General features: G+C 40.0%; 1 protein-coding gene across 1 annotated transcript; it reads right to left on the reverse strand.

Annotated features, from left to right (window-relative positions):
- Positions 1–19072: 19072 nt before the first annotated feature.
- Positions 19073–19621, reverse strand: LOC135713840 (uncharacterized). Its single transcript, XM_065237077.1, has one exon. It carries the CDS (start codon positions 19619–19621, stop codon positions 19073–19075), a length of 549 nt encoding a protein of 182 aa, XP_065093149.1.
- Positions 19622–22678: the final 3057 nt, after the last annotated feature.

A 22678-nucleotide genomic window follows, 5' to 3' on the forward strand; every position in this document is an offset into this window, starting at 1 on the left:
GAGATCCGCGGCCATCGATTCCGTTGGACAGTACACGTACTTGATAACACTTTTCGTCTTCAAATCCTTGGCGTAAGCATGAGCATCTTTAGGCAGCTTTGGTTGTCCTGGAATAATGTAATTGTTTCTGCTTTCTCACCTAGGTCCTCCAGCAATCGTTCCAACCAGACTGCTTCCTGGATGCTTCCGAAAGGGCTACAAATTCTGCCTCCGCTGTGGATAGTGATACACAAGGTTGTTTTGGACACGCCCACGAAATTGTGCCTCCACAATACTGGAATACGTAACCGCTGTTGGACTTGCGATCGGTGCGACATTCAGCCCAATCAGCATCAGCGTAACCAGTTAGTCCAGATCGATCATTGTTACTGCTCAGCCTTAGCTTCAGGCCAATTGTCCCCTTTAGGTAGCGAACCATTCGCTCCAGTCTCGTCGGGTCGGACAACTCACCTTGCGACTCAAGATCGAGATTGCGCCGCAATGTCTGGCCTACTATTGACGGCAATGTACAACAGCTGCCCTACTACCTTTTGGTACTGTAAATGGCTGATACTTTAGCATCTTGAAGGCCGACGGAATCAACTACTTCCTCGATGTACTTCCGCTGACTGATGTGAAAATCTCCGCCTTGGTCCCGTTCTACTTCGATACCCACGTAAAACCTGACGTCACCGAGGCTGCTGACTTCGAAATTGTTTTTGAGAGTTCGCTCCAATGCGATAACCATCCGCTCGTTCTCGCTCGCTGCGATAAGGTCGTCCACGTAAACAAGAACACCACTTTCCGTCAATCCGCTTTAGATAAAGACAGGGATCTGCCTCACACCGTTGCAATCCATTTTCAACTAACACTTCGTTGAGCCGCTGGTTCCACGAACGGGCAGCTTGCTTAAGACCGTACAAGCTTTTCTCTAAACGGCACACCTTGCTTTCCATACCACTGACGGTGAACCCGGAAGGCTGCCTCATAAAGATCTCCTCCTCAAGGTTGCCGTACAGAAACGTCATTTTTACGTCAAATTGTTTGACAACCATTCTCCTCTTTGCAGCGACAGACATTTGGGTACGAAAAGTGGTCTGACGAACTACGGGCGCAAAGACTTGATCGTAGTCCGTCCCAAACCGCTGGCTGAATCCCTGAGCTACTAACCTGGCCTTGTAGCGTACGAAATTGCCTTCTTCGTTACGTTTATACTTATATACCCATTTGCAACCGATGGCACGGCCTCCCGCCGGCAAGTTGACCAAGTCCCACGTGTCATTTGCTTCAATGGACTCGAGCTCTTCAACCATAGTTTTATGCCACTGCACGCGGTGTGAGCTGGAAAATGCTTGCTTCAACGTTTTCGGCTCCTCCTGAATCGAAATTTCCGCCGTGCATGCATACCTTTTCGGATCGTACCAATATTCGTTCTTGTCGATCGTCATGGCGTGCTCTCCTCGTCACAAGGTTCATCAGACGAATGTTCGATTTTTTCTTCATCAGAGCCCTCTGGCAATTGCTCGTCATCAGGGTCATCGCGACAATCGTCGTAGTCCTGGTCATCACCATCGTCCGAATTACCATTTTCTGCGTCGCTCTCGACTTCCTCATCAGGCACCTCAGGCCCCACCAATTTGTAGCCGATCGATGGATGAACGAAATCTTCCACTGCTGACCCTGACTCGGGCCTGCAAGTAGCAAGAAATTTTACATCACGACTTATAGTTACCTTTCCATTTGCTATGTCCATCAACCGGTATGCTTTGGACACTTCGCTGTATGCGACAAACTTGAGCTTAATTGCCTTCCGGTCCAGCTTAACACGCTTCTCACATGGTACATGACAGTAGGCGTCCACATCGAACCACTGAATGTGTCCGAGATTTGGCTTCTTCCCGAACCACCGTTCATATGGTGTACCACTGATGGACCTCGACGGCAGTCTGTTTTGCATATAGTTCGCCGTCACTACTGCTTCTCCCCAGAAGCGATTGTCCAGATTTGTGTCGATCAGCATGCACCTGGCCATTTCAACCAGGTACCAATTTTTCCGTTCGGCTATCCCATTTTGCTGTGGGGTGTACGGTGCCGTGAACTGGCCGATAATCCCGTTTCGCTTCAGGAATGCTTGCACTTTCTTACCGATGTACTCACCTCCACGATCAGACCGCAGAATTTTAGGCTTCTTTCCGAATTGGTTCTTTACCAGCTCAACATACTCCTCCAGTTTCTGCATTGCTTCGGACTTCACACGCAGCAAATAGACGACAGTGTACTTGCTGCAGTCATCAATAAACGTGATGAAATACCGCCTTCCAGCAAAGTCTCTGCGGCCCAATCGTCTATGCCACACATGCACGCACTCGTTGCTCGTTGTTGCCATTGATACGCTTTCGTTCGTTTGACGCAGCACGAACAAATTTCCAACGAGTTCCACCACAGCGCACACTTTTTCGCCTTAAGAAATCTTGGCACCACTTGCATCGAATGTGACGACAAATCCCTTTTGCACAAGCCGCTTCACCGACAGCAAATTGAACTTCATCTCTGGAACGTATAAAGCACACTCTATCGGCACTTCACGCCGTCTTCCAGCCCCATTGAGAATGCCGATTTGACCAGTTCTGCGACCCTTCGAACGCGCTTTCATTCCGTTTGCGACCCAAACGTCCTCCGTAATCCCCTCTTCCAGATTATTGAAAAAATTCCGGTAATTGGCAATGTGGCAAGTCGCTCCGGAATCCAAAATCCACTGTTTTTCCGCTTCACTGTTACAACCCGTGAGGAACACATAGTTGTCATCATCTTCGTCACTCTGTTTTACGTGGTTCGCTTTGTGTTGCTTGGCTACCGCTTTGTTTCCTTTCTCCGCTTTCCATGCTTTTAATTTTTTGCAGGTCACTTTCTGATGACCCAATTTCTTGCAGTAAAAACACTTGCCTGGTCCGGCTTTGGAATCCACATAGTGAGCACCTTCTAAATCACCATCGCTTTCGTTCCGCTGCTTCTTCTTCTGCCACTCGTCGATGAGCTTCCCTTTCATCATATTCAGCGTCATCCTCCTCCGGTCTAGCTTCGATAGTAGTTACCAGCGTCTCATACTCTTCGGGCAGGCTACTGAACAAAATGGCTACCAGCCACTGATTGTCGAGAATCTTCTCCGGCTGCAAAGTGTTCAGCTTATCAAATAATTCAGCCATTTTCGATACTGCTTCAAACGAGGGGAACAGGATCTTTCAGTAATCAAAAGAATGCATCTTCGTCCTTGTTACTTTGTATGCTTTGTTGATAGCGACAATACTCGGATTTGTCTACCGGACTAATCTTCTACTCATTGTTCCCTAGTTTGAAGTGATTAAGAATAGGGTTCTGATGGAGTAATACGACATGCACTAAACTAAGGACACGGGGTATGCTACAATTGATCAAATTACTGGTCCCATTGGTTTTATGTTTCGAAGAGAGAAAAAAACTGGAAGAATCCCAAGCCATACAACTTCCTCAAAGTGCCAAGGTTGCAAACAGCATGTCGATTCATGGTCGACATGGGTGGTTCTCAACAATGATTCAGCCACCATTTAATGGGTATGGGTATCTACTTTTAGTTGACCAACCGGAACGGAAAAACCAAGAAAAATCCCAAGCAAAATGCGTGTCGATTCATGTTGACATGACTGGTTCTCAGTAATATGGCTACCAAATTTTAATATTGAGCCACTTTTTGAAAGAAATAACTATATACTTTCAAACGGAATAGACAGGGAACCGATTGGACCTGTGGTTGGCCAGTCGGAACGGTAAAACCCAAGAGAAGTGGCTCTGCGAAAATTCAGATTAACCTGGAAAATTGTTAGTTTCTGAAAGTAGACCCAGAGATCCGCATTTCTTTAAAATTTGTATACAATTATGAGCATAGAGGAAATATGCCTTCACCATATCACTTAATACGGGTTCCAATGGGGATTCCGTAGACGGATCCTGCTGGGGAAATCGAATACGGATTTCGATGGGGAATCCAAATACGGATCCCGATGGGGAAACCGATACGGGTCCTAATGGGGATTCCTTAGACGGATTCCGATGGAGATTGCGTTAACAGATCCCCATGGGGGAACCGAAAACGGATCCCGATGAGGGAACCGAAAACGGATCCCGATGGGGAAGCTGAATACGGATCCCGATGGTGAAACCGAATACGGATCCCGATTGGGAAACCGAATACGGATCCGATGGGAAAACCGAAAACGGATCCCGATGGAGAAATCGAATAGGGGTCGCAACTCCATAAGGCATTATAACTCATAAAAAAAAATAGAAAAACTGACACTGCTTAATTTTTATTAAAGAGAAAACTATAAAAATAAACTTTGTCAAAAGTTGACGAAATAAATAAATAAATTTAAGAAAACAAAACTGTATTCGAATATGAACTAGTCTACGTTGGTTGACGAAATAAATAAATAAATAAATAAATAAATGGGGAAACCGAATACGGGTCCCACCGGAAATTCCGTAGACAGATACCTATGGGGATTGCGTAAACGGATCCCTATGGAGAAACCGAATACGGATCCCGATGGTGGAACCGAATATGGATCCCGATAGGGATTCCGTAGACGGATCCTGATGGGGAAACCGAATACGCATCTCGATAGGAATTCCGCAGCCGGGTCCTGATGGGAATATTCGGTAGACGGATCCCGATAGGGAAACCGAATACAGATCCCGATGGGGAAACAAAATATGAATCCCGATAGAGAAATCGAATACAGATCCCCATGGGAAACTGAATACGGGTCCCGATGAAGAAACCGAATACGGGACCCGATGGGGAAGCTGAATACGTATCCCAATGCGGAAACCGAATACGGATCCCATGTGGAAACCGAATAAAGATCCAGATGGGGATTCCATAGATGGATCTCGATGGGGTAACCAAATATGGATCCCCATGGGGATTCCGTAAACTGATCCCGACGGGGAGTCCATAAACGGATTTCGATAGGTAAACGGAATACGGGTCTTGGTGGGGATTCCGAAAACGAATCCCGTTGAGGAAACTGAATACGGATCCCGATGAGGATTCCGTAGACGGATCCCAATGGCGAAACCGGATCTGGATCCCGATGGGGAAACCGAATACGGATCCCGATGGGGAAACCGAATACGGATCCCAATGGGAAAATCGAATACGGATCCCGATGGGAATTCCGTTGACGGGTCCTGATTGGGATTCCATAGACGGATCCCGATGGGGAAACCGAAAATGGATCCTGATGGGGGAAACCGAATACGGATCCCGATGGGGATTCCGTAGAAGGATCCCGATGGGGATTTCGTAAACGGATCCCGATAGGGATTCCATAAACGGATCCTGATAGCGTTTCCGTAAACGGATCCCGAGGGGATTCTGTAAATGGATCCCGAAGGGGATTCCGTAAATGGATCCTGATGGGGATTCCGTAAACGGGTCCCGATTGAGATTCCGTAAACTGATCCCGATTGGGATCCCGTTAACGGATCTCGAATGGGAAACCGAATACGGGTCTCGATGAGGATTCCTAAAACGGATCCCAATGGGGAAACCAAATACGGATCCCGATGAGGATTCCGTAGACGGATCCCGATGGGGTAACCGAATACGGATCCCCATGGGGATTCCATAAACTGATCCTGAAGGGGATTCCATAAACGGATTTCGATAGGTAAACGGAATACGGGTCTCGGTGGGGATTCCGAAAATGGATCCCATTGGGGAAACCGAAAACGGATCCCAATGGGGATTCCGTACACGGATACCGATGGCAAAACCGAATTCGGATCCCGATGATGAAACCGAATACGGATCCCGATGGGGAAACCGAATACGGATCCCGATGGGAAAATCGAATACGGTTCCCGATAGGGATTCCGTAAAATGATCCCGATGAGGATTCCATAAACGGCTTCCGATGGGTAAACCGAATACGGGTTTCGATGGGAAATACAAAATCGGATCCCGCTGCGGAAACCGAATACGGATCCCGATGGGGATTCCGTAAAATGATCCCGATGAGGATTCCATAAACGGCTTCCGATGGGTAAACCGAATACGGGTTTCGATGGGAAATACAAAATCGGATCCCGCTGCGGAAACCGAATACGGATCCCGATGGGGATTCCGTAAAATGATCCCGATGAGGATTCCATAAACGGCTTCCGATGGGTAAACCGAATACGGGTTTCGATAGGAAATACAAAAATGGATCCCGTTGTGGAAACCGAATACGGATCCCGATGGGGATTCCGTAAAATGATCCCGATGAGGATTCCATAAACGGCTTCCGATGGGTAAACCAAATACGGGTTTCGAGGGGAAATACAAAAACGGATCCCGTTGGGGAAACCGAATACGGATCCCGATGGGGATTCCACAAACGAATCCCGATGGCGAAACCGAATTCAGACCCCGTTGGGAAACCGCATATGGGTCCAGATGAGGATTCCGTAAAATGATCCCGATGGGGATTCCATAAATGGCTTCTGATGGGTAAACCGAATACGGGTCTCGATGGGGATTCCGAACACGGATTGCGATGGGGATTCTGAACACGGATACCGATGGGGATTCCGTAGCCAGATAGCCATCGCAATCCAGATGGTTACCCCATCGGGATCCGAATTCGGCTTCCCCACCAGGATCCATATTCGTTTCCCCCAACGGGATCCGTTTACGCAATCCCCATTGGGATTCATCTACGGAATTCCCATTGGAACCCGTATTCGGTTTCCCCATCGGGATCCGTTCACGGATCCCCATCGAGATCCGTATTCGGTTTCCCCGTTGGGATTAGTCGAAGGATATTCCGTAAACGGTTCCCGATGGGGATTCCTAATCGGATCCCGATGGGGATTCTACAAACGGATCTCGATAGGGATTCCGTAGACGGGTAAATAAATCCCGATGAGGATTCCGTAAACGGATGCGGATAGAGATATATATATATATATATATATATATATATATATATAATTAACTTTCGGGCCTTCGGACTGACCTTTTAAAAAATAAACTTCACTGGCTGAAGGCCTGAACTAGAATGCTTTTTATTTATTTAAATTTTATACATCGAGTTGTCTTAGTAGATAAGTGCACTGCTGGAATGTTATATGTACGGATGTGGGATGTTGGGTGTCTTCCAGCGTCAGCGGAACGTGTAGTGCTGATGGGTCGTGTGGTCGTCGTCTGCGTCTTCGTTGTTGCTATCTGCTGAGCTCTGGTCGTGGGCAAGGGAATGCTGATGTTGCTTGTTTCGGTGATTGTCGCTATACCGCGTGGTGCGGCTAAGTGTTTATCCAAGTGGGTTGGCTGGATCTGTTCGATAACTGCTCCCTCCTGAAGAACGGACCATCCGGGTTCGTTTTGACTGTGTGATTTTCGTATGCATGTAGAATGATCTTTGGACAGGTAGAGTATCAAAACGATGACAACGGCAACAATGATGTTCCAAGGGTTGAATTCTTCTGTTGTTTGTGCAGAAGTTGTAACTGTTGTCTGGTCTGAAGATGGATTTCCTTCAGTGTGGATAGTGTGAAATTTGTACTGATAGATTTGCCGATAACTTTTAATCCATACAATTGGATTATTACTGGCTGTTGTTTCCATACATATTCAATGTCTGTGAATAATGTATGATTAGCGTTGACAGTACAGTTCCGAAAAAATATAAGCGTGTCTCCAGATATGTTTCGGCTCGATAGCCCACAATTTGTTGCTACCGGAATGTTCTCGTCTCCTGTAATAATGATGTAATTACTGGAGATCCGTTTGACTTGTCTTCTTGTTGTGGCCTCTACGAGGTCGCAGCTGCCTGATATTCCTCGTAGGATTCTTGAATAGCATGTGTCCCCTGATACATCTCTGATGTGATGCTCGTTGCAGATGATACTCTCGCATATTGTTGTACATTCTCCGGTAATTAAGTATGTTGAGCGGTTATTAGTTAAAGCCTCATTAAAATTCAAGTTCAGCAATTTCCCATCCGTGGCAATCGGCTCCAGTAGTTGGTGTTCAAAGGTGTCTCTACTCAGCAACGGTATAAATATGATAAATATAATTTTTGATTGTTTATGTACGACAGTCAGGTCAATATATTGTATAATTTCTTCAATACTTCCGATTATAACCGATTATAACTCTTTTTCTAGTATTTTTGTAACTTCGTTGAGTTCTTCTGAGGATAGTATATCTTTGGAAATAATCTTGGCTTTTGACATTTGTATAGCCTCAAAAATATTGTTCACGTGATTTGCCAAAATATCAATGTTGAGATTTAAATTGAAAATTTCTTTTACAACTTTAATTTCATCTGAAATATTTTTACCGTTCATAATGTTTTGTCTAAATCTAAAAAAAATTGTTTTTTATAATGTTTTTTTGTTCATTGGCAGTTTTAATCATGCGATTGAGTGTATCTTGAACCTTGACATTTATTTTTATCTGTTCGTTATTTTCTGTAATTAAATCCTTATTCTGCTCTAATATGTTATCTAATTTCACGTTAATTTTGACTAAATCGTTGTGGTCTAAATTACCCGTTATAACTTTTATTATACTTCTGATTCCGTTAAAAAGACCTTTTTTGCTTCTTTTTGTAGGTGAAATATGTCTGAATGATGTTTCTATCATATCTAATTTTCTTGTCAACAGTAATTTATTATTACTAAAGTAATTTTTTTATACAACAGAGTCCGCAACATTGAACATTTTTAAATCTTTCAAAATGGTTCTAAGTTTGTCTATGATCAATTCTGAATAGCTTGTATCTATTACATGAAAAAATTTATGCGATCCTATCCTTATACGACCGATGCCAATTTGTAATGTTACTAGTCCGGGGTTGTTTGATAGGTCGTGGAGTTTGATAGGTCGTGGAGTTTGATTTGTGTTGTTGGTTGTGAAGCTTCAGTCATAGTCGTTATAGTCAGTATAGTCAATATAATGGTTCTCGTTATCTCCATATGGAAAGGAATTTTATATTTCTTACATTAGTGTTTTTGTTTTCGTTTCAATTTAGGCTTATGAAGCTTAATATTTCTTGCATCAACAATTGTTTTGAATCTATTTACTTTTACTACTGTTCTCTTAAACTTTGACTTGTTTTTTTTTCCCCTGGACTGTTTTATAAACTACTTCGTCTTCCCGGAAATTTGGCTCTTTTTCTCTATTTCTGTTGTGGTAATCTGTATCTTTTGTTGCTGTTTTCTCGAGTGTCACTTCGTCTATGATGTCTAGTCGGTTGTCAAACAGTTTGTCGATGTCTAATGGGAGATCGTCTTCCTCTATTTGTCCAAATATTATCTCAAATGGTTTTCGTGTGTACACTGTATGGATAGTTCTATTATACAGTCCCAAGGCAATTTGGAAAATCTTTTTCTGGTTTAAATCTTCATATTTATCTTTGATGCATCGAAAGATTTCACTCAGTGTGGAATTAAATCTTCCCACTATGCCATTTGTTTCACTATGATTGGAGAATGTATATTGAGTTTCAATATTTAGTCTTTGGAAAAGGGATCGGATTTCGATGGATCTAAGGGCTGGTTCGTTATCGGAAATTATTTTCTTTGGGATTGTGTAAGTGGTTAGTAATTTTATTAAACCAGCTCTTACATCTGGGATGGACCTCGATTTTATATGTATTAGTATGCCAAAACGCGAGAACTTATCGACCGCAGAAAGGTCGATTGATTTATTTTCTAAGCATGTTTCATATAAATTGACCTATTGTTGAATTTGTCGCTTCATGCCTGGAAAATAGTAGTATTTTATTATTTGAGCGTGGTTCTCTTGACTACCTCTATGAGCACGTTCATGTGTCTGAGTGATTACTTCATTCTGCTCCTCAGCAGTGCGTAAGTCAGTTAAAATCTTCTGACTTATCTTCACTTTGAAGGACTTAGATTTACTGAAGTAATTGCGATAAACTATTTGTAATAAACTATTTGTAACGTGTTAATGAGTGATTCATCGCACATTACGCAATTTACTTTACTTGGACTCATGAATTCTTTAAATAAGTTCAGAACTCGAACCACGGAAAAATCTGTTCGAGTCATCGTTCGCTTGATAACTTTAGGGAAGATTTCCTCGTATTCATTGGAATCTGATTCACCCTTTTTCAGAATGATTTGGTTACTGAAAAAGTTAATGGGTAGTTCCGTCATTTCGATCAGATCGTTTGCATCAGATTCTGCAGAGTGACATGTTTCGACATCTGCTGAATCGGTTTCATTCTCATTTGATAATTCGTTAGATGAGGCAGAAGCATCATTAAATCATTTATTCTAGACAATCCGTCGGCACCAATATTTGCCTACCTGGACGGTACTTGACATCGTACTCAAATTCTTGCAGCCTAAGTCTCCATCTGAGCATCTTGTCATTGGGATCCTTCAGACTAAACATATAAGTAAGGGGCTTATGGTCTGTAAAGAGCGTGAACTTCTTGTCGTATAAGCATGGCCTGAAGTACTTGCAACCCCAGGTGATCGCTAGAAATTCTTTTTCGATCACTGAGTATCGCTCTTCTGTTTTAGTACGCGTTCTCGAAGCAAACGCAACAGGTCGGTCTATGTGTTCAATTTTCTCACCCTTCCTGAGAGGTTTAGTTAATGGTTTCACAATTCGTGCGAAATCCTTAATAAAACGACGGTAGTATCCCAGAGTTCCGAGGAGATCTCTCAACTCTGTTTCATTTTTTGAAATAGGCCAATTTTTGATAGCCATTACTTTGTCAGGGTAAGGTTTTAACCTTTCTGACGTAACTAAATGGCCTAAATATGCCACTTCTTTGCATAAAAATTCAGACTTATCCATCTGAATTTTAAGATTATATTTTCGCAAAGCATCAAATACCTTTCGCAAATTTACTAAGTGTTCATGTAATGACGTGGAAAATATAATGATGTCATCCATGTACACCAAACATATTTTTCAGATTAAATCTCTAGGCCCTTTGCAAGGTGGATGGAGCGTTCTTTAGCCCGAAGGGAATTTTAAGAAACTCGTACTTTCCATGCTCTACCGTAAAAGCGGTTTTGCTGATATCTCTAGGATTTATCTCGATCTGGTGAAAACCCGAGGCTAAATCCAGAGTTGTAAAGTAATTACATCTACCGAGCTTGTCTAACACTTCGCTGATGTTTGGAATCGGATATTTGTCATCAATTGTCTTCTCGTTGAGCTTCCTATAGTCAACGACAAGTCTCCATTTTCTTTGTCCTGACGCATCCATCTTTTTGGGTACTTCCCAAATAGGTGAAGACCAGGGGGAATTTGAGGGTCTTATTGTGCCTTGTTGGAGAAGATCTCTAATTTGGCTTTGCACCTCTTCTTTTAGGCAATAAGGATACCTGTAACTTTTGGTGTATACTGGGATATCATCCTGCTTGTTAACTTTTCCGATTTAAGATGGAAAATCTGTTGATATTCAGTTATTAATTTAACTAAACCAACGCGTTCCTCTTTATTCAAGTGATCTAAACGCAACTGATCAAATAGACTAGCATGCGTCCTATTATCAGAATCTGGTTCGGGATCTAAGGGACATCCTGTTTCAAAATTATTTGCCTCAATGTCTCCCTTTAAAATTTCAACCTCTGTGCACTTATTTATGATATTGGTCACCAATAATTTCGCTGAAAAATGTTCAGCTTTGTAAAGGCCTGCATGAATAAAGGCCTTGTTCTCGAATAAGATATCTTTGGTTATTAGAAATTCTCCCTTTTCTTGACACAGAGGTTATTCTATTATTCTTGTTTCATTGGCATTGAATTGGAAATTGAAAATTTCTGGGAATTTTTCCTCCAAAATTATTTTTGTAAAAGGAAGATGTAATGTATTTGTATTTACTGAAATCATTGCATTTAATACACTCAAGGACTCATATCCTATTAGTCCATCGAAAAAGTCATGAAATTCATAGATAAGGAATTCTAATTCCCTTGTTCCCTGAATTCCATAGAAAGGATTTAATAGCATGAAATGATCTATTTCGAATTTACATTTCACATTTTTGACTTTCATCGGGATCAGTTTTTATACACAGTTCCCAAATTTGCATGACGAGGAATAATAAATTACTTATTAGCTCCTGTGTCAATTAAAAATTTAAGAGGTCCATTTTGACTCTCTATTGTAATAAATTATACAAAATCAGTTTTTACTCTAGTTCTTGTATAGTCGGGGCCGTGTGAAAATTTACTTCATTGTTTAATTCTTCGTCGAGATAATCTTTACCTGGAGTAGAATCTGAATAATCATGGGTTACTTTTTGATTCGCTATCTCATGATTTAGTCTATAAAGTTGTCTGGACTGGCTAGTTCTGGCAAGTTGATTATTAAACGGTCTACTCGGCCCTGCAATGGGTTGAGAGTTCACATTGTTGTTTGAAATTTTTGTTTCCAGTCTGTTAGTTGTTTGGTTTGTTGTTTGTTTGTGACCGGGTTTATCAACGAATTTCACTAATTCCTCGGGATGCTGCCACTGGGCATCCATCTGAATGTGTGTGGAGATTCCGGTATAGCAATCACTAATTGCTGTGTAAAAATTCCTGACCGAGTTTTTATTCTGTTCAAGCACAAATAATTTCTGAAGTAGGGTGGACAATTCAAGTTTATCCCCGTAGATGATTTTTAGTAGGTTTTTAGTTTTTCCCTAATCAAGTGGAGTCGATGCATTTTTTTCGATGATTTTTTTTTTTCATCGGATGAAAAAAAAATCAAGATTTTACTTTCGCTTTTTTGAGTTTATTGATTATATTTTTCCCTTTTTTTTCGATGATTTTGTTTTTGTGGCTGGCAACGAAAATGGGAAGAAAGTGAGAATTTTTTTCCTCTTTTTTTTAATTTTTCTATACATTTTTTTTTTCTTTTTCGATGACTTTTTTTTTGCTGGCATCGAAAATGGAAATAAAATTCAAAAATGTTTATTCGCCTTTTCTATTATGTTTTTTGTGTGATGATTTTATTTTGTGGCTTTCATTGACAGTGGAAAAAAAAAAATTCAAGATTTTTTTTATTATTATTCGCTAATATTTTATTTTTTGTAGCTCGCACCGAAAATGAAAAAAAAACTAATTTTGTTTTTTTGCCGTTTTAAATTTTTCGATGATATATATTTTCTTTTTCGATGATATTAATTTTCTTTTTCGATGATTTTTTTTTGTGGCTGGCATCGAAAATTTCAATATTTTCTTTTTGCCTTTTTTAATTTTTTTAAAATATTTTTTTTTGTTTTTTGATGAATTTTTTTTTTTGTGGCTGGCATCAAAAATGGAAAAAAAATTAAGAATTTTGTTTCACCTTTTTAAATTTTTTGATATCATAGTTTTTCGATGATATTTTTTGTGGGTGGCATCAAAAAGGAAAAACAATCAAAAATTTTGTTTAGCCTTTTTAATTGTTCGAAAATAGGTTTTTTTTTCTTTTTCCATGATCTTTTTTTTTTGTTTTGGCTGGCACCGAATATGATAAAAAAATTTCAATAATTTTTTTTTTCGCCTTTTTTGATATTTTTTTTGTGGCTAGCATTGAAAATACAAACAAAAGTCAATAATTTTTAAGCCTTTTTTTAGTTTTTTTGTGGCTGGCGTCGAAAATCAAAAAAAAAATGTTTTTTTCGCCTCTTTTATTTTTTGATTGTTTTTTTCTCTATCCATGATTTTTTTTGGCTGGAATCGAAAATGGAAAAAAATGTTCAAGAATTTTGTTTCGCCTTTTAATTTTTTTCTTTTTTGATGATTTTTTTTTGTTGCTGGCATCGACAAGAATTTTTTTTTCGCCTTTTTTATTATGTTATTTCTTTTCGATGATTTTTATTTTGTGGCAACATTGGAAAAAAAATCAAAAACGTTGTTGCGCCTGTTCTTTAATTATTCGATATTTTTTCATTTTTCATGGCTCGCATCAAAAATGAAAAACAAAAAAAAGAATTTATTTTTCGCCTTTTTTTAAATTTTTCTATGATATTTATTTTCTTTTTCGATGATTTTTTTTTTGGCTAGCATCGAAAATTTCAATATGTTTTTCGCCTTTTTTTTTTTTATTTTTTGACAATAGTTTTGATTCGCCTTTTTAAATTTTTTTTGATGATTTTTTTTGTGGCTGGCGTTGAAAATAGAAAATAAAATTTCTATAATTTTTTTCATCTGTTTTCAATTTTTCGACAATAGTTTATTTTGCTTTTAGCTTTTCTTTGTGGTTGGCATCAAAAATGGAAAAAAAATTTTTCAAGGATTTTTGTGTTGCGCCTTTTTTTTTAATTTTTCGACTTTTATTTTTGTTTTTCGATGATTTTTTTCGTGTTGCTGGTAGCAAATATGAAAAAAAAAAACTAAAATTAAATAATTTTTTTTTTCCTCTTTTAATTGTTGGATAATTTTTTTTTCTCTTTTTATGATTTTTTTTTATGGCTGGCATCGATAGTAAATTTTTATCTTATACCCCGTACAGACTATGGCTTATATCATGTAATATAGGCTGTCTTGCAATGAGCACTCATACATCTAGTTTTCACTGGAAATCCTATATTACATGATATAAGCCATAGTCTGTCCAGGGTATTAGAGATGACATCAGTCGACCATTTCCTGGATAGAAAGACACAATGTCTATAAAGTTGTCAAACAGAGCTCGACAGAATTATCCAAAAATTCCGTTGCTGGCTCCGTTAAGTGAACTATTTAAACAGTTTTCAGATTTATGTGATAGTGAACAGCAGGTTTCGTTTACCTTGTTTTAGAAACTTCGACCAAAAAAATGTGTGTTTACTAAAGATTCATCGGCATTGAATGTTTGCGTTTGCATGATTCATGAAAACAGCAAATTTTTGTTTGATGCTTTACATAAAACAGCTTGTTTTTAAAATTGCAACACGGAAAAAGATTTGAAAAACTATTTGGTGAACGAATTAGTATGTGTAAACAGTACAGACGATTGCTTTTTGCGATCTTGTGATCAGTTGCGTGATTGATTTTATTGGACAATATTTGGACCAACAGAAAATTGACAAAATTAAATTAAATTTCTGAACAACTTCTCCTCGATGCGAAATAATAAGCAAGGAAGATGATGTGAGCGAATTTTTAGAAGGCTTAGAAAATCAAATTGAATAATTCATTATTCTCCGATTTAATATCCCGTTCACATTATTACATCACATAATATAGCTGTCTTGCAATGAGCACTCATACAGATTTCCAGTAAATACTAGATGTATGAGTGCTCATTGCAAGACAGCGTATATCACGCAATATACGCTGTCATGTGAACGGGGTATAAACACCGACAAATCGACATGAATGACCATAGCCAACACAATTAAATATCTGACCAAAGCACACTACTAACATCTGACTCCGTGTTTGCGGGAAATATTTAGCTAAGCCATGAACCCACAAGTAAAAGTTATGAATTGGTTCGTGTCTGATCTATTCTGGACAAATTATTTCTATCTAGATCAATATATCCTATGGTTTTGACATTTAAATCTGCCGTTTACGATTTTCGGGCATAGGTCAGAATTAAGTGTCATGTCGGTTTGTCGGTGGTATAAAGTTGAACAGCAATTTAAGTTTATAAGGATGGAAAAATAAAATTTGGTTGCAGGGAAAGAAATAATGTGTCAAATGGATTTGCTGCGAACTATTTTTGTTTGATCCAAGGTTCGATCGAAAGTCATTATTTTTCAAGGCACTAAGTAAATATTCACCCTTTTGTAGTTTACTACAATGAAGGTTTCTCTTTAAAAGTTTAAAATTTCATTGTAATAGCAGATATGAAAGATCGGTTTTCACGTTTTAATGTTAATTACTTTAAAAAATTAAATATCTGTCAGATGGTTGCGCAGCCCAAGTAACAAGTCTGGTTTTATGAGGGTTCTGTAGACCATGATTTAGACTTGTAGAATGCTATAAAACCTCTATAAAACTTGCAATGTTTCTTGGAAGAGAAGACGATAATTTCCACACACGCAGAAAAAAACGGGTACACGACGTTAGGCATACGGTCGTTAGGCATACGGACGTTAGGCATACGGACGTTAGGCATACGGACGTAAGGCATAATGTACGTTAGGCATAAAGGACGTTAGGCATAATTGACGTTAGGCATAATTGACGTTAGGCATAATTGACGTTAGGCATAATTGACGTTAGGCATAATTGACGTTAGGCATAATTGACGTTAGGCATAATTGACGTTAGGCATAATTGACGTTAGGCATAATCTACCCGATGAATTCCAGAAGGATGATAATGGGGACCGTCTATTGATTGCTGACTTCGGTGACAATAATGAAAGAGCCTTAATTTTTGGAACTCATGAAAACTTGCGACGTCTTGGACAGGCAAAGTATTGGGTTACAGATGGTACGTTTGCCACAGTTCCTTGTTTGTTTCGGCAACTCGTCACTGTTCATGGAAGTATCGCTCCCTCACATCAGCAGACGGTTCCGCTAGTTTTCATTCTGATGATAACAAAAACAGAATCGTTGTATCGAAAAGTATGGCAGGAAATCCTGGAAGCAGCAGGTATGTTTTTTTTTTTTGGTATTGAATGAAAAACCACAGAATTCACCATTCTTCATTTCATGAGCTGTTCTTTGGCATCATATTTTATTCAACCTTAGCTGTTTTTTTTTTTTGTTATTGAATGAAAAATCACAGAATTCACTATTCTTTATTTCATGAGCTGTATTTTGAGGAAAACTTTTTCTTTTTTGACAATTGCAATATGTGTGTAAGAATATATTACAACAAATGTGTGATTTTTTTTAATTTCTAGATGCGATTGATTTCAAGATATAGTTCAAAACTATGCTGAGTTTTCATTGCCAGCTTACTTAACCACTATCGCTACTAAACTTGGATCTAAGTAAATATGTAGCTACTTCACTTATGATATGATAAATAATGGATTCAAAACTGTGCTTATTAAATAAACTATGTTTGTTTAACGTGTATCATTTTTTATTCAACGTTTAGCCTAATATAAGCATTGTTTACCATGCTCGAAACAGGTTTCTAGAGTTGCACAACAGCAAAGAATTTTATGCCTAACGTCCATTATGCCTAACGTACATTATGCCTAACGTCCATTATGCCTAACGTCCGTATGCCTAACGTCCGTATGCCTAACGTATTTATGCCTATTGGGGTACACTCGAAAAAAACATAGGTGAATCAAATAAAGTTCGTTTCACTTCAAACAAAATTTTGAATAGAATATGGATCAATAAAATTGACAGAGTATCAACAAAAACATTGAGTTGAAATAATTATACTAACTTTATTGAATTGATCATCGGTTATTATTGATTCAAACAAAATGTTTGCTTGGATCAAAATGAAGCATTTTTTGAAGCTATGTACGTTTTTTGTTGTCTTGAAACATCATTTTAATTATTTAAGAATCGTTTTATTTTCAATGCCCAGGTTGTAAAATAAATATTGCAAATAACATGTAAAGTAGTAAGAAGTACATAAGTCTTTGTTCGATTGAGACAATTGAGCAGTCACTGTTTGTCACGTTCGCTTAATTAAGTTGGCATACTCGTCATATTCGCCAGAGCCAGAGCCATTCTGGTGTTGATTCTGATGTTGTTGGTGTTAATGTTGACTATTTGTGTTGCTGGAAGCGAGTGCATCTGCTGTAAGTGCAGCGATGGTGGCTGATGGTGACAATGATGGTTCAACAAGAGATGGTTCTCTTAAATTTTCTGAGCCAGACGTTGTGGGTGGAAATTGGATGATTTTGCTCCTGGAAGTTTGGTGGAGCCATATTTTGGAGGAATAGTGGCCACTACCGGATAGGGGAAAATTCATGTGGATGGACACATATTCAACGGTGGAGGAATTTTAATCGGCATCGGTAGCTGTTGTTTGTCTCAGCTCGGATTGCTTGGATGATGTTACATTACTTTTGAAGGTTCTCTTGCTGAATAGGAGGACTTGGCGTCAGCAACTGGATTGCTACAACTCAGCTTGTTGTTATGGTTTGTGTCCACTGAGCATATCCGCATCTGGAAATGTGAAATAATAGAAGATTCGTAAATACTTATTTTGAAAGTTTCACCTTCCACCTAGCTGGTTCTCCTGGTCGAAACACATTTGAAAACATGTGGTGACGATCTTCATGAAATGCATGCCGACACAGACTCACAGTTTGACACATGCAGTTCACATAATTTTATCGGTTTGATTTAAATGGAGTGTTGCATTTATTTAAAACATTTTTATGAATTGAATCAAACATAAATATCGTATTAAAAAATAACAACATGTTTTTATTTATTTATTTTATTTATTTGTTGTCAATCAGTGTAGACCGTTTTACAAAAGTTCTGTTGCCTTACATGCTATTTTAATTCATACATTTTATTTGAAATTGTCAATAAATGTAAATAACATATTGTAGGCGCTTACCAGGTTTTCCTACGTTGTGTTTGATGTTTGTGTTCGTTTTTCCTCTGTGCGGTAGCAGCACAGGTAATGTGGGAGAAGTTTCTCTTTCCTTTCAGGTACAGTGGTCGCACGAGCACCAGAAACCGGGAGATTCCAGGTAAGCGATGAAAAATCACTATAACTTTTATACACTACACTTTATTTCCTTTTTAACGCACTACTGTACAGAAAAAAAATAACTCCGCACTCAAGACTTTTATTTTTGATCTTAATTATCACACTACAAAAACGGAACTAACTGATCGATGGCGAGTATGGGAAAGTTAACACCTCAATTCGTTGCCTTCGGGTTTATTCGTGCCTGTGTTGCTAGTTTCATCCGGCGAAATTCTAATTATGTCGACCTAATTACAGTGAGCATCACAAATGAGGAAAGTTGCATGCAAGTGATACTCAAAACTAGTTCATGTTGATGAGTGTTTCAACATATCCGCCACCTTGAATGATTATGTCGTTCAATAAACGTCAACAGAAAAAGGCTAACGTCAACAGCAATAGTCTAACAACATTACAATTCTTATTGAACATTACAGGGGTGAGTATGAGTTATTTTAGGTTTTTTCTTATATTTTTAGGTGAAACCTTCTCAGGACTCGGGAAGCGTAGCGGTTGTTTGTTCATCTCGTAAGTCTTCTTCAGGAACCACAGCGGTCTGCGGCAGCTGGCAGGGTACTGGCTCGATTCGATGTTCTTCCTCAGGACACGCTGGCTGCGGCAAGAGGCAAATTTTGTGGATTGCCCGTTTGATGATCCCCTTTGCTGTTCGTAGGCTGACAACACGCACTAAATCGTCTTTTCCAGGATGCACAGTCACGATACGGGCAAGTGGCCAACGGATTGCTGGCAGTGACTCATCTGCGACGATGACCATGCGACCGGGCTGGATTTCGTTGTTGCGTGCTGCAAACTTCGTATCCCGCAGCATCTCCTGCAAGTGTTCCTTCCTCCAGTGGCTCCAGAATTTTTGGACGAGCAGCTGCCAGTTTTGGTACATTCCGAGAGCACCAATCGGTTGATTCTGGTAGTCTGGGTCGGGCAAGGCGGTCAGTGATGTTCCGATGAGGAAATGTGCCGGCGTCAGCGCTGCCAGGTCGTTTGGGTCGTCGGACATGGGTAGCAGAGGGCGAGAGTTCATGGCAGCTTCAATTTGGCTCAAAATTGTATAATAGCGTTCAAATGTAAGGTGAGTGCTTCCGAGTTGTCGAAATAAATGTTTTTTGGCAGTCTTGACCGCCGCTTCCCAAAGGCCACCGAAGTGTGGTGCCTTTGGGGGAGTCAAGTGCCACGTTATTCCATGCAGGGCACATGTGGAGGCAATTTCTCCCTGTTCTTTCTCGCTACGGAATCTGGCAAACAGTTCTGCTAGTTCCCCTTTCGCTCCCTCGAAATTCTTTCCATTATCCGAATGGATATGAGTAGGGATTCCCCTTCTCGATATTAATCTTCGCAAGGCGGCCAGAAACCCTTGAGTGGACAAATCTCCAACTTGTTCCAGGTGGACAGCTTTAGTAGCGAAGCAAATGAAAACTGCCAGGTAAGCCTTTGCGGGGGTGGCGCGCTTATGAATTGGCTTCAAATATAGTGGACCGGCGTAATCAACACCTGTAACTGCGAATGGACGACTTTGGATGACCCTCGAAGCTGGTAGCTGTCCAATTTGCTGTTGTGCAAGGACCGGACGATGACGTGAGCAGCGAAAGCAGTTCCTGACGATGCTTTTGACCAGATTTCTGCCATTGAGAGGCCAGTGTTCCTCGCGTATCGTGGACAGCAGAAGACGCCCGCCACAGTGGAGAAGTTGACGGTGGTAATGCTCACCGATCAGCTGGGAGAACGGATGATTCTTAGGGAGGAGGGCAGGGTGTTTCGATTCGTAAGGAAGCTGCGAAAGATTGAGCCGACCACCAACACGCATGATTCCCATTGGATCCAAAAATGGGTTTAGGCGTCGAGTGAACGAATGCTTCGGAACTGGATTTCCTCGTTGCAGCTCCCTGATTTCTTCCTTAAACGCATCTTGTTGGGCCAAACCGACAAGGAGTGTATTGGCATTGGCAAGCTCTTGAACGGTAAGTATTTCTGGGCTAATGTGGCTCTCTTGGGGGGATGCAAGTGGCTGGGTTCTGGCTTTAGAACAAGTTCTGCTTGCGAAGCGAAGGCAGTAACCGATTGTGTGTAACAGTCGTGTGTAGGATGACCACCGCAGAAACCATGGATTAATGCTGGGTATGGTTTGAACTGATACGACAACGACCTTTTCTTCCAATTCTTCCTCAGGTGCGGTGACTGCATGCGAAATTGGCCAAGTTTGCTGAGGATGCGCCAACCAGACTGGGCCATGCTTCCAAACTTCGCTGCTGATAAATTCATCGACCGACATCCCACGAGACACTAGATCGGCTTGGTTTTCCGTTCCAGATATGTGATTCCATCTTCCTCCATGGGTATAGTGCTGTACTTCAGACACTCTATTCGCGACAAATGTCTTCCATGTGCTCGGTGGTGCGCGAAGCCAGTACAGACACACCGCTGAGTCGGACCAGAAGTACGATGCCGATACGTGTACGCCGATAGACTCCTTCGCGCGATGATGTAGATGCGCCGCTAATACGCAAGCACATAGTTCTAGCCGGGCGATGGACAGCCGTTTCAAAGGAGCGACCTTGCTTTTCGAAGCTAGTAATCTTATTTTCACTGTTCACTGGGTGTTTATACAGCGAACGTAAACGCATGCTCCATAGGCAGTTGTCGAGGCATCGGCGAAGGTGTGTAGTTCCACGCTGGCGTCTGGTAGGAATGCGTAACGGTCAACTCTGTAGACGGAGATCTTCGGTAGCTCGTTCCGAAACTGTTCCCACTTCACTCGAATGGCATTTGGCACCGGATCATCCCACTCACAGGCAAGCGACCACAACTCCTGAATGAGAATTTTTGCTTTGACGACGACTGGTCCAATTAGACCAAGAGGATCGAACAATCTGACGATGTCAGATAGGATGGATCGTTTCGTGGGAGGGTCATCGCGTGTCTGCACTTGAAAATCGAAGCGAAGTTGATCCATCTCCGGTTCCCAACGAATGCCCAGACAATAGCATGAAATGATCTATTTCGAATTTACATTTCACATTTTTGACTTTCATCGGGATCAGTTTTTATACACAGTTCCCAAATTTGCATGACGAGGAATAATAAATTACTTATTAGCTTCTGTGTCAATTAAAAATTTAAGAGGTCCATTTTGACTCTCTATTGTAATAAATTATACAAAATCAGTTTTTACTCTAGTTCTTGTATAGTCGGGGCCGTGTGAAAATTTACTTCATTGTTTAATTCTTCGTCGAGATAATCTTTACCTGGAGTAGAATCTGAATAATCATGGGTTACTTTTTGATTCGCTATCTCATGATTTAGTCTATAAAGTTGTCTGGACTGGCTAGTTCTGGCAAGTTGATTATTAAACGGTCTACTCGGCCCTGCAATGGGTTGAGAGTTCACATTGTTGTTTGAAATTTTTGTTTCCAGTCTGTTAGTTGTTTGGTTTGTTGTTTGTTTGTGACCGGGTTTATCAACGAATTTCACTAATTCCTCGGGATGCTGCCACTGGGCATCCATCTGAATGTGTGTGGAGATTCCGGTATAGCAATCACTAATTGCTGTGTAAAAATTCCTGACCGAGTTTTTATTCTGTTCAAGCACAAATAATTTCTGAAGTAGGGTGGACAATTCAAGTTTATCCCCGTAGATGATTTTTAGTAGGTTTTTAGTTTTTCCCTAATCAAGTGGAGTCGATGCATTTTTTTCGATGATTTTTTTTTTCATCGGATGAAAAAAAAAATCAAGATTTTACTTTCGCTTTTTTGAGTTTATTGATTATATTTTTCCCTTTTTTTTCGATGATTTTGTTTTTGTGGCTGGCAACGAAAATGGGAAGAAAGTGAGAATTTTTTTCCTCTTTTTTTTAATTTTTCTATACATTTTTTTTTTCTTTTTCGATGACTTTTTTTTTGCTGGCATCGAAAATGGAAATAAAATTCAAAAATGTTTATTCGCCTTTTCTATTATGTTTTTTGTGTGATGATTTTATTTTGTGGCTTTCATTGACAGTGGAAAAAAAAAAATTCAAGATTTTTTTTATTATTATTCGCTAATATTTTATTTTTTGTAGCTCGCACCGAAAATGAAAAAAAAACTA

This window comes from Ochlerotatus camptorhynchus, unplaced genomic scaffold, assembly GCF_037179485.1.
Source record: "Ochlerotatus camptorhynchus isolate MF236.1 unplaced genomic scaffold, CSIRO-AGI_Acam_v1.1 ptg000588l, whole genome shotgun sequence".
NCBI lineage: Eukaryota > Metazoa > Arthropoda > Insecta > Diptera > Culicidae > Ochlerotatus > Ochlerotatus camptorhynchus.

Bases quoted from the DNA above. Each gene is read 5' to 3' on its own strand.
- LOC135713840 (XM_065237077.1), bottom strand. From the start codon at position 19,621: ATGAACTCTCGCCCTCTGCTACCCATGTCCGACGACCCAAACGACCTG.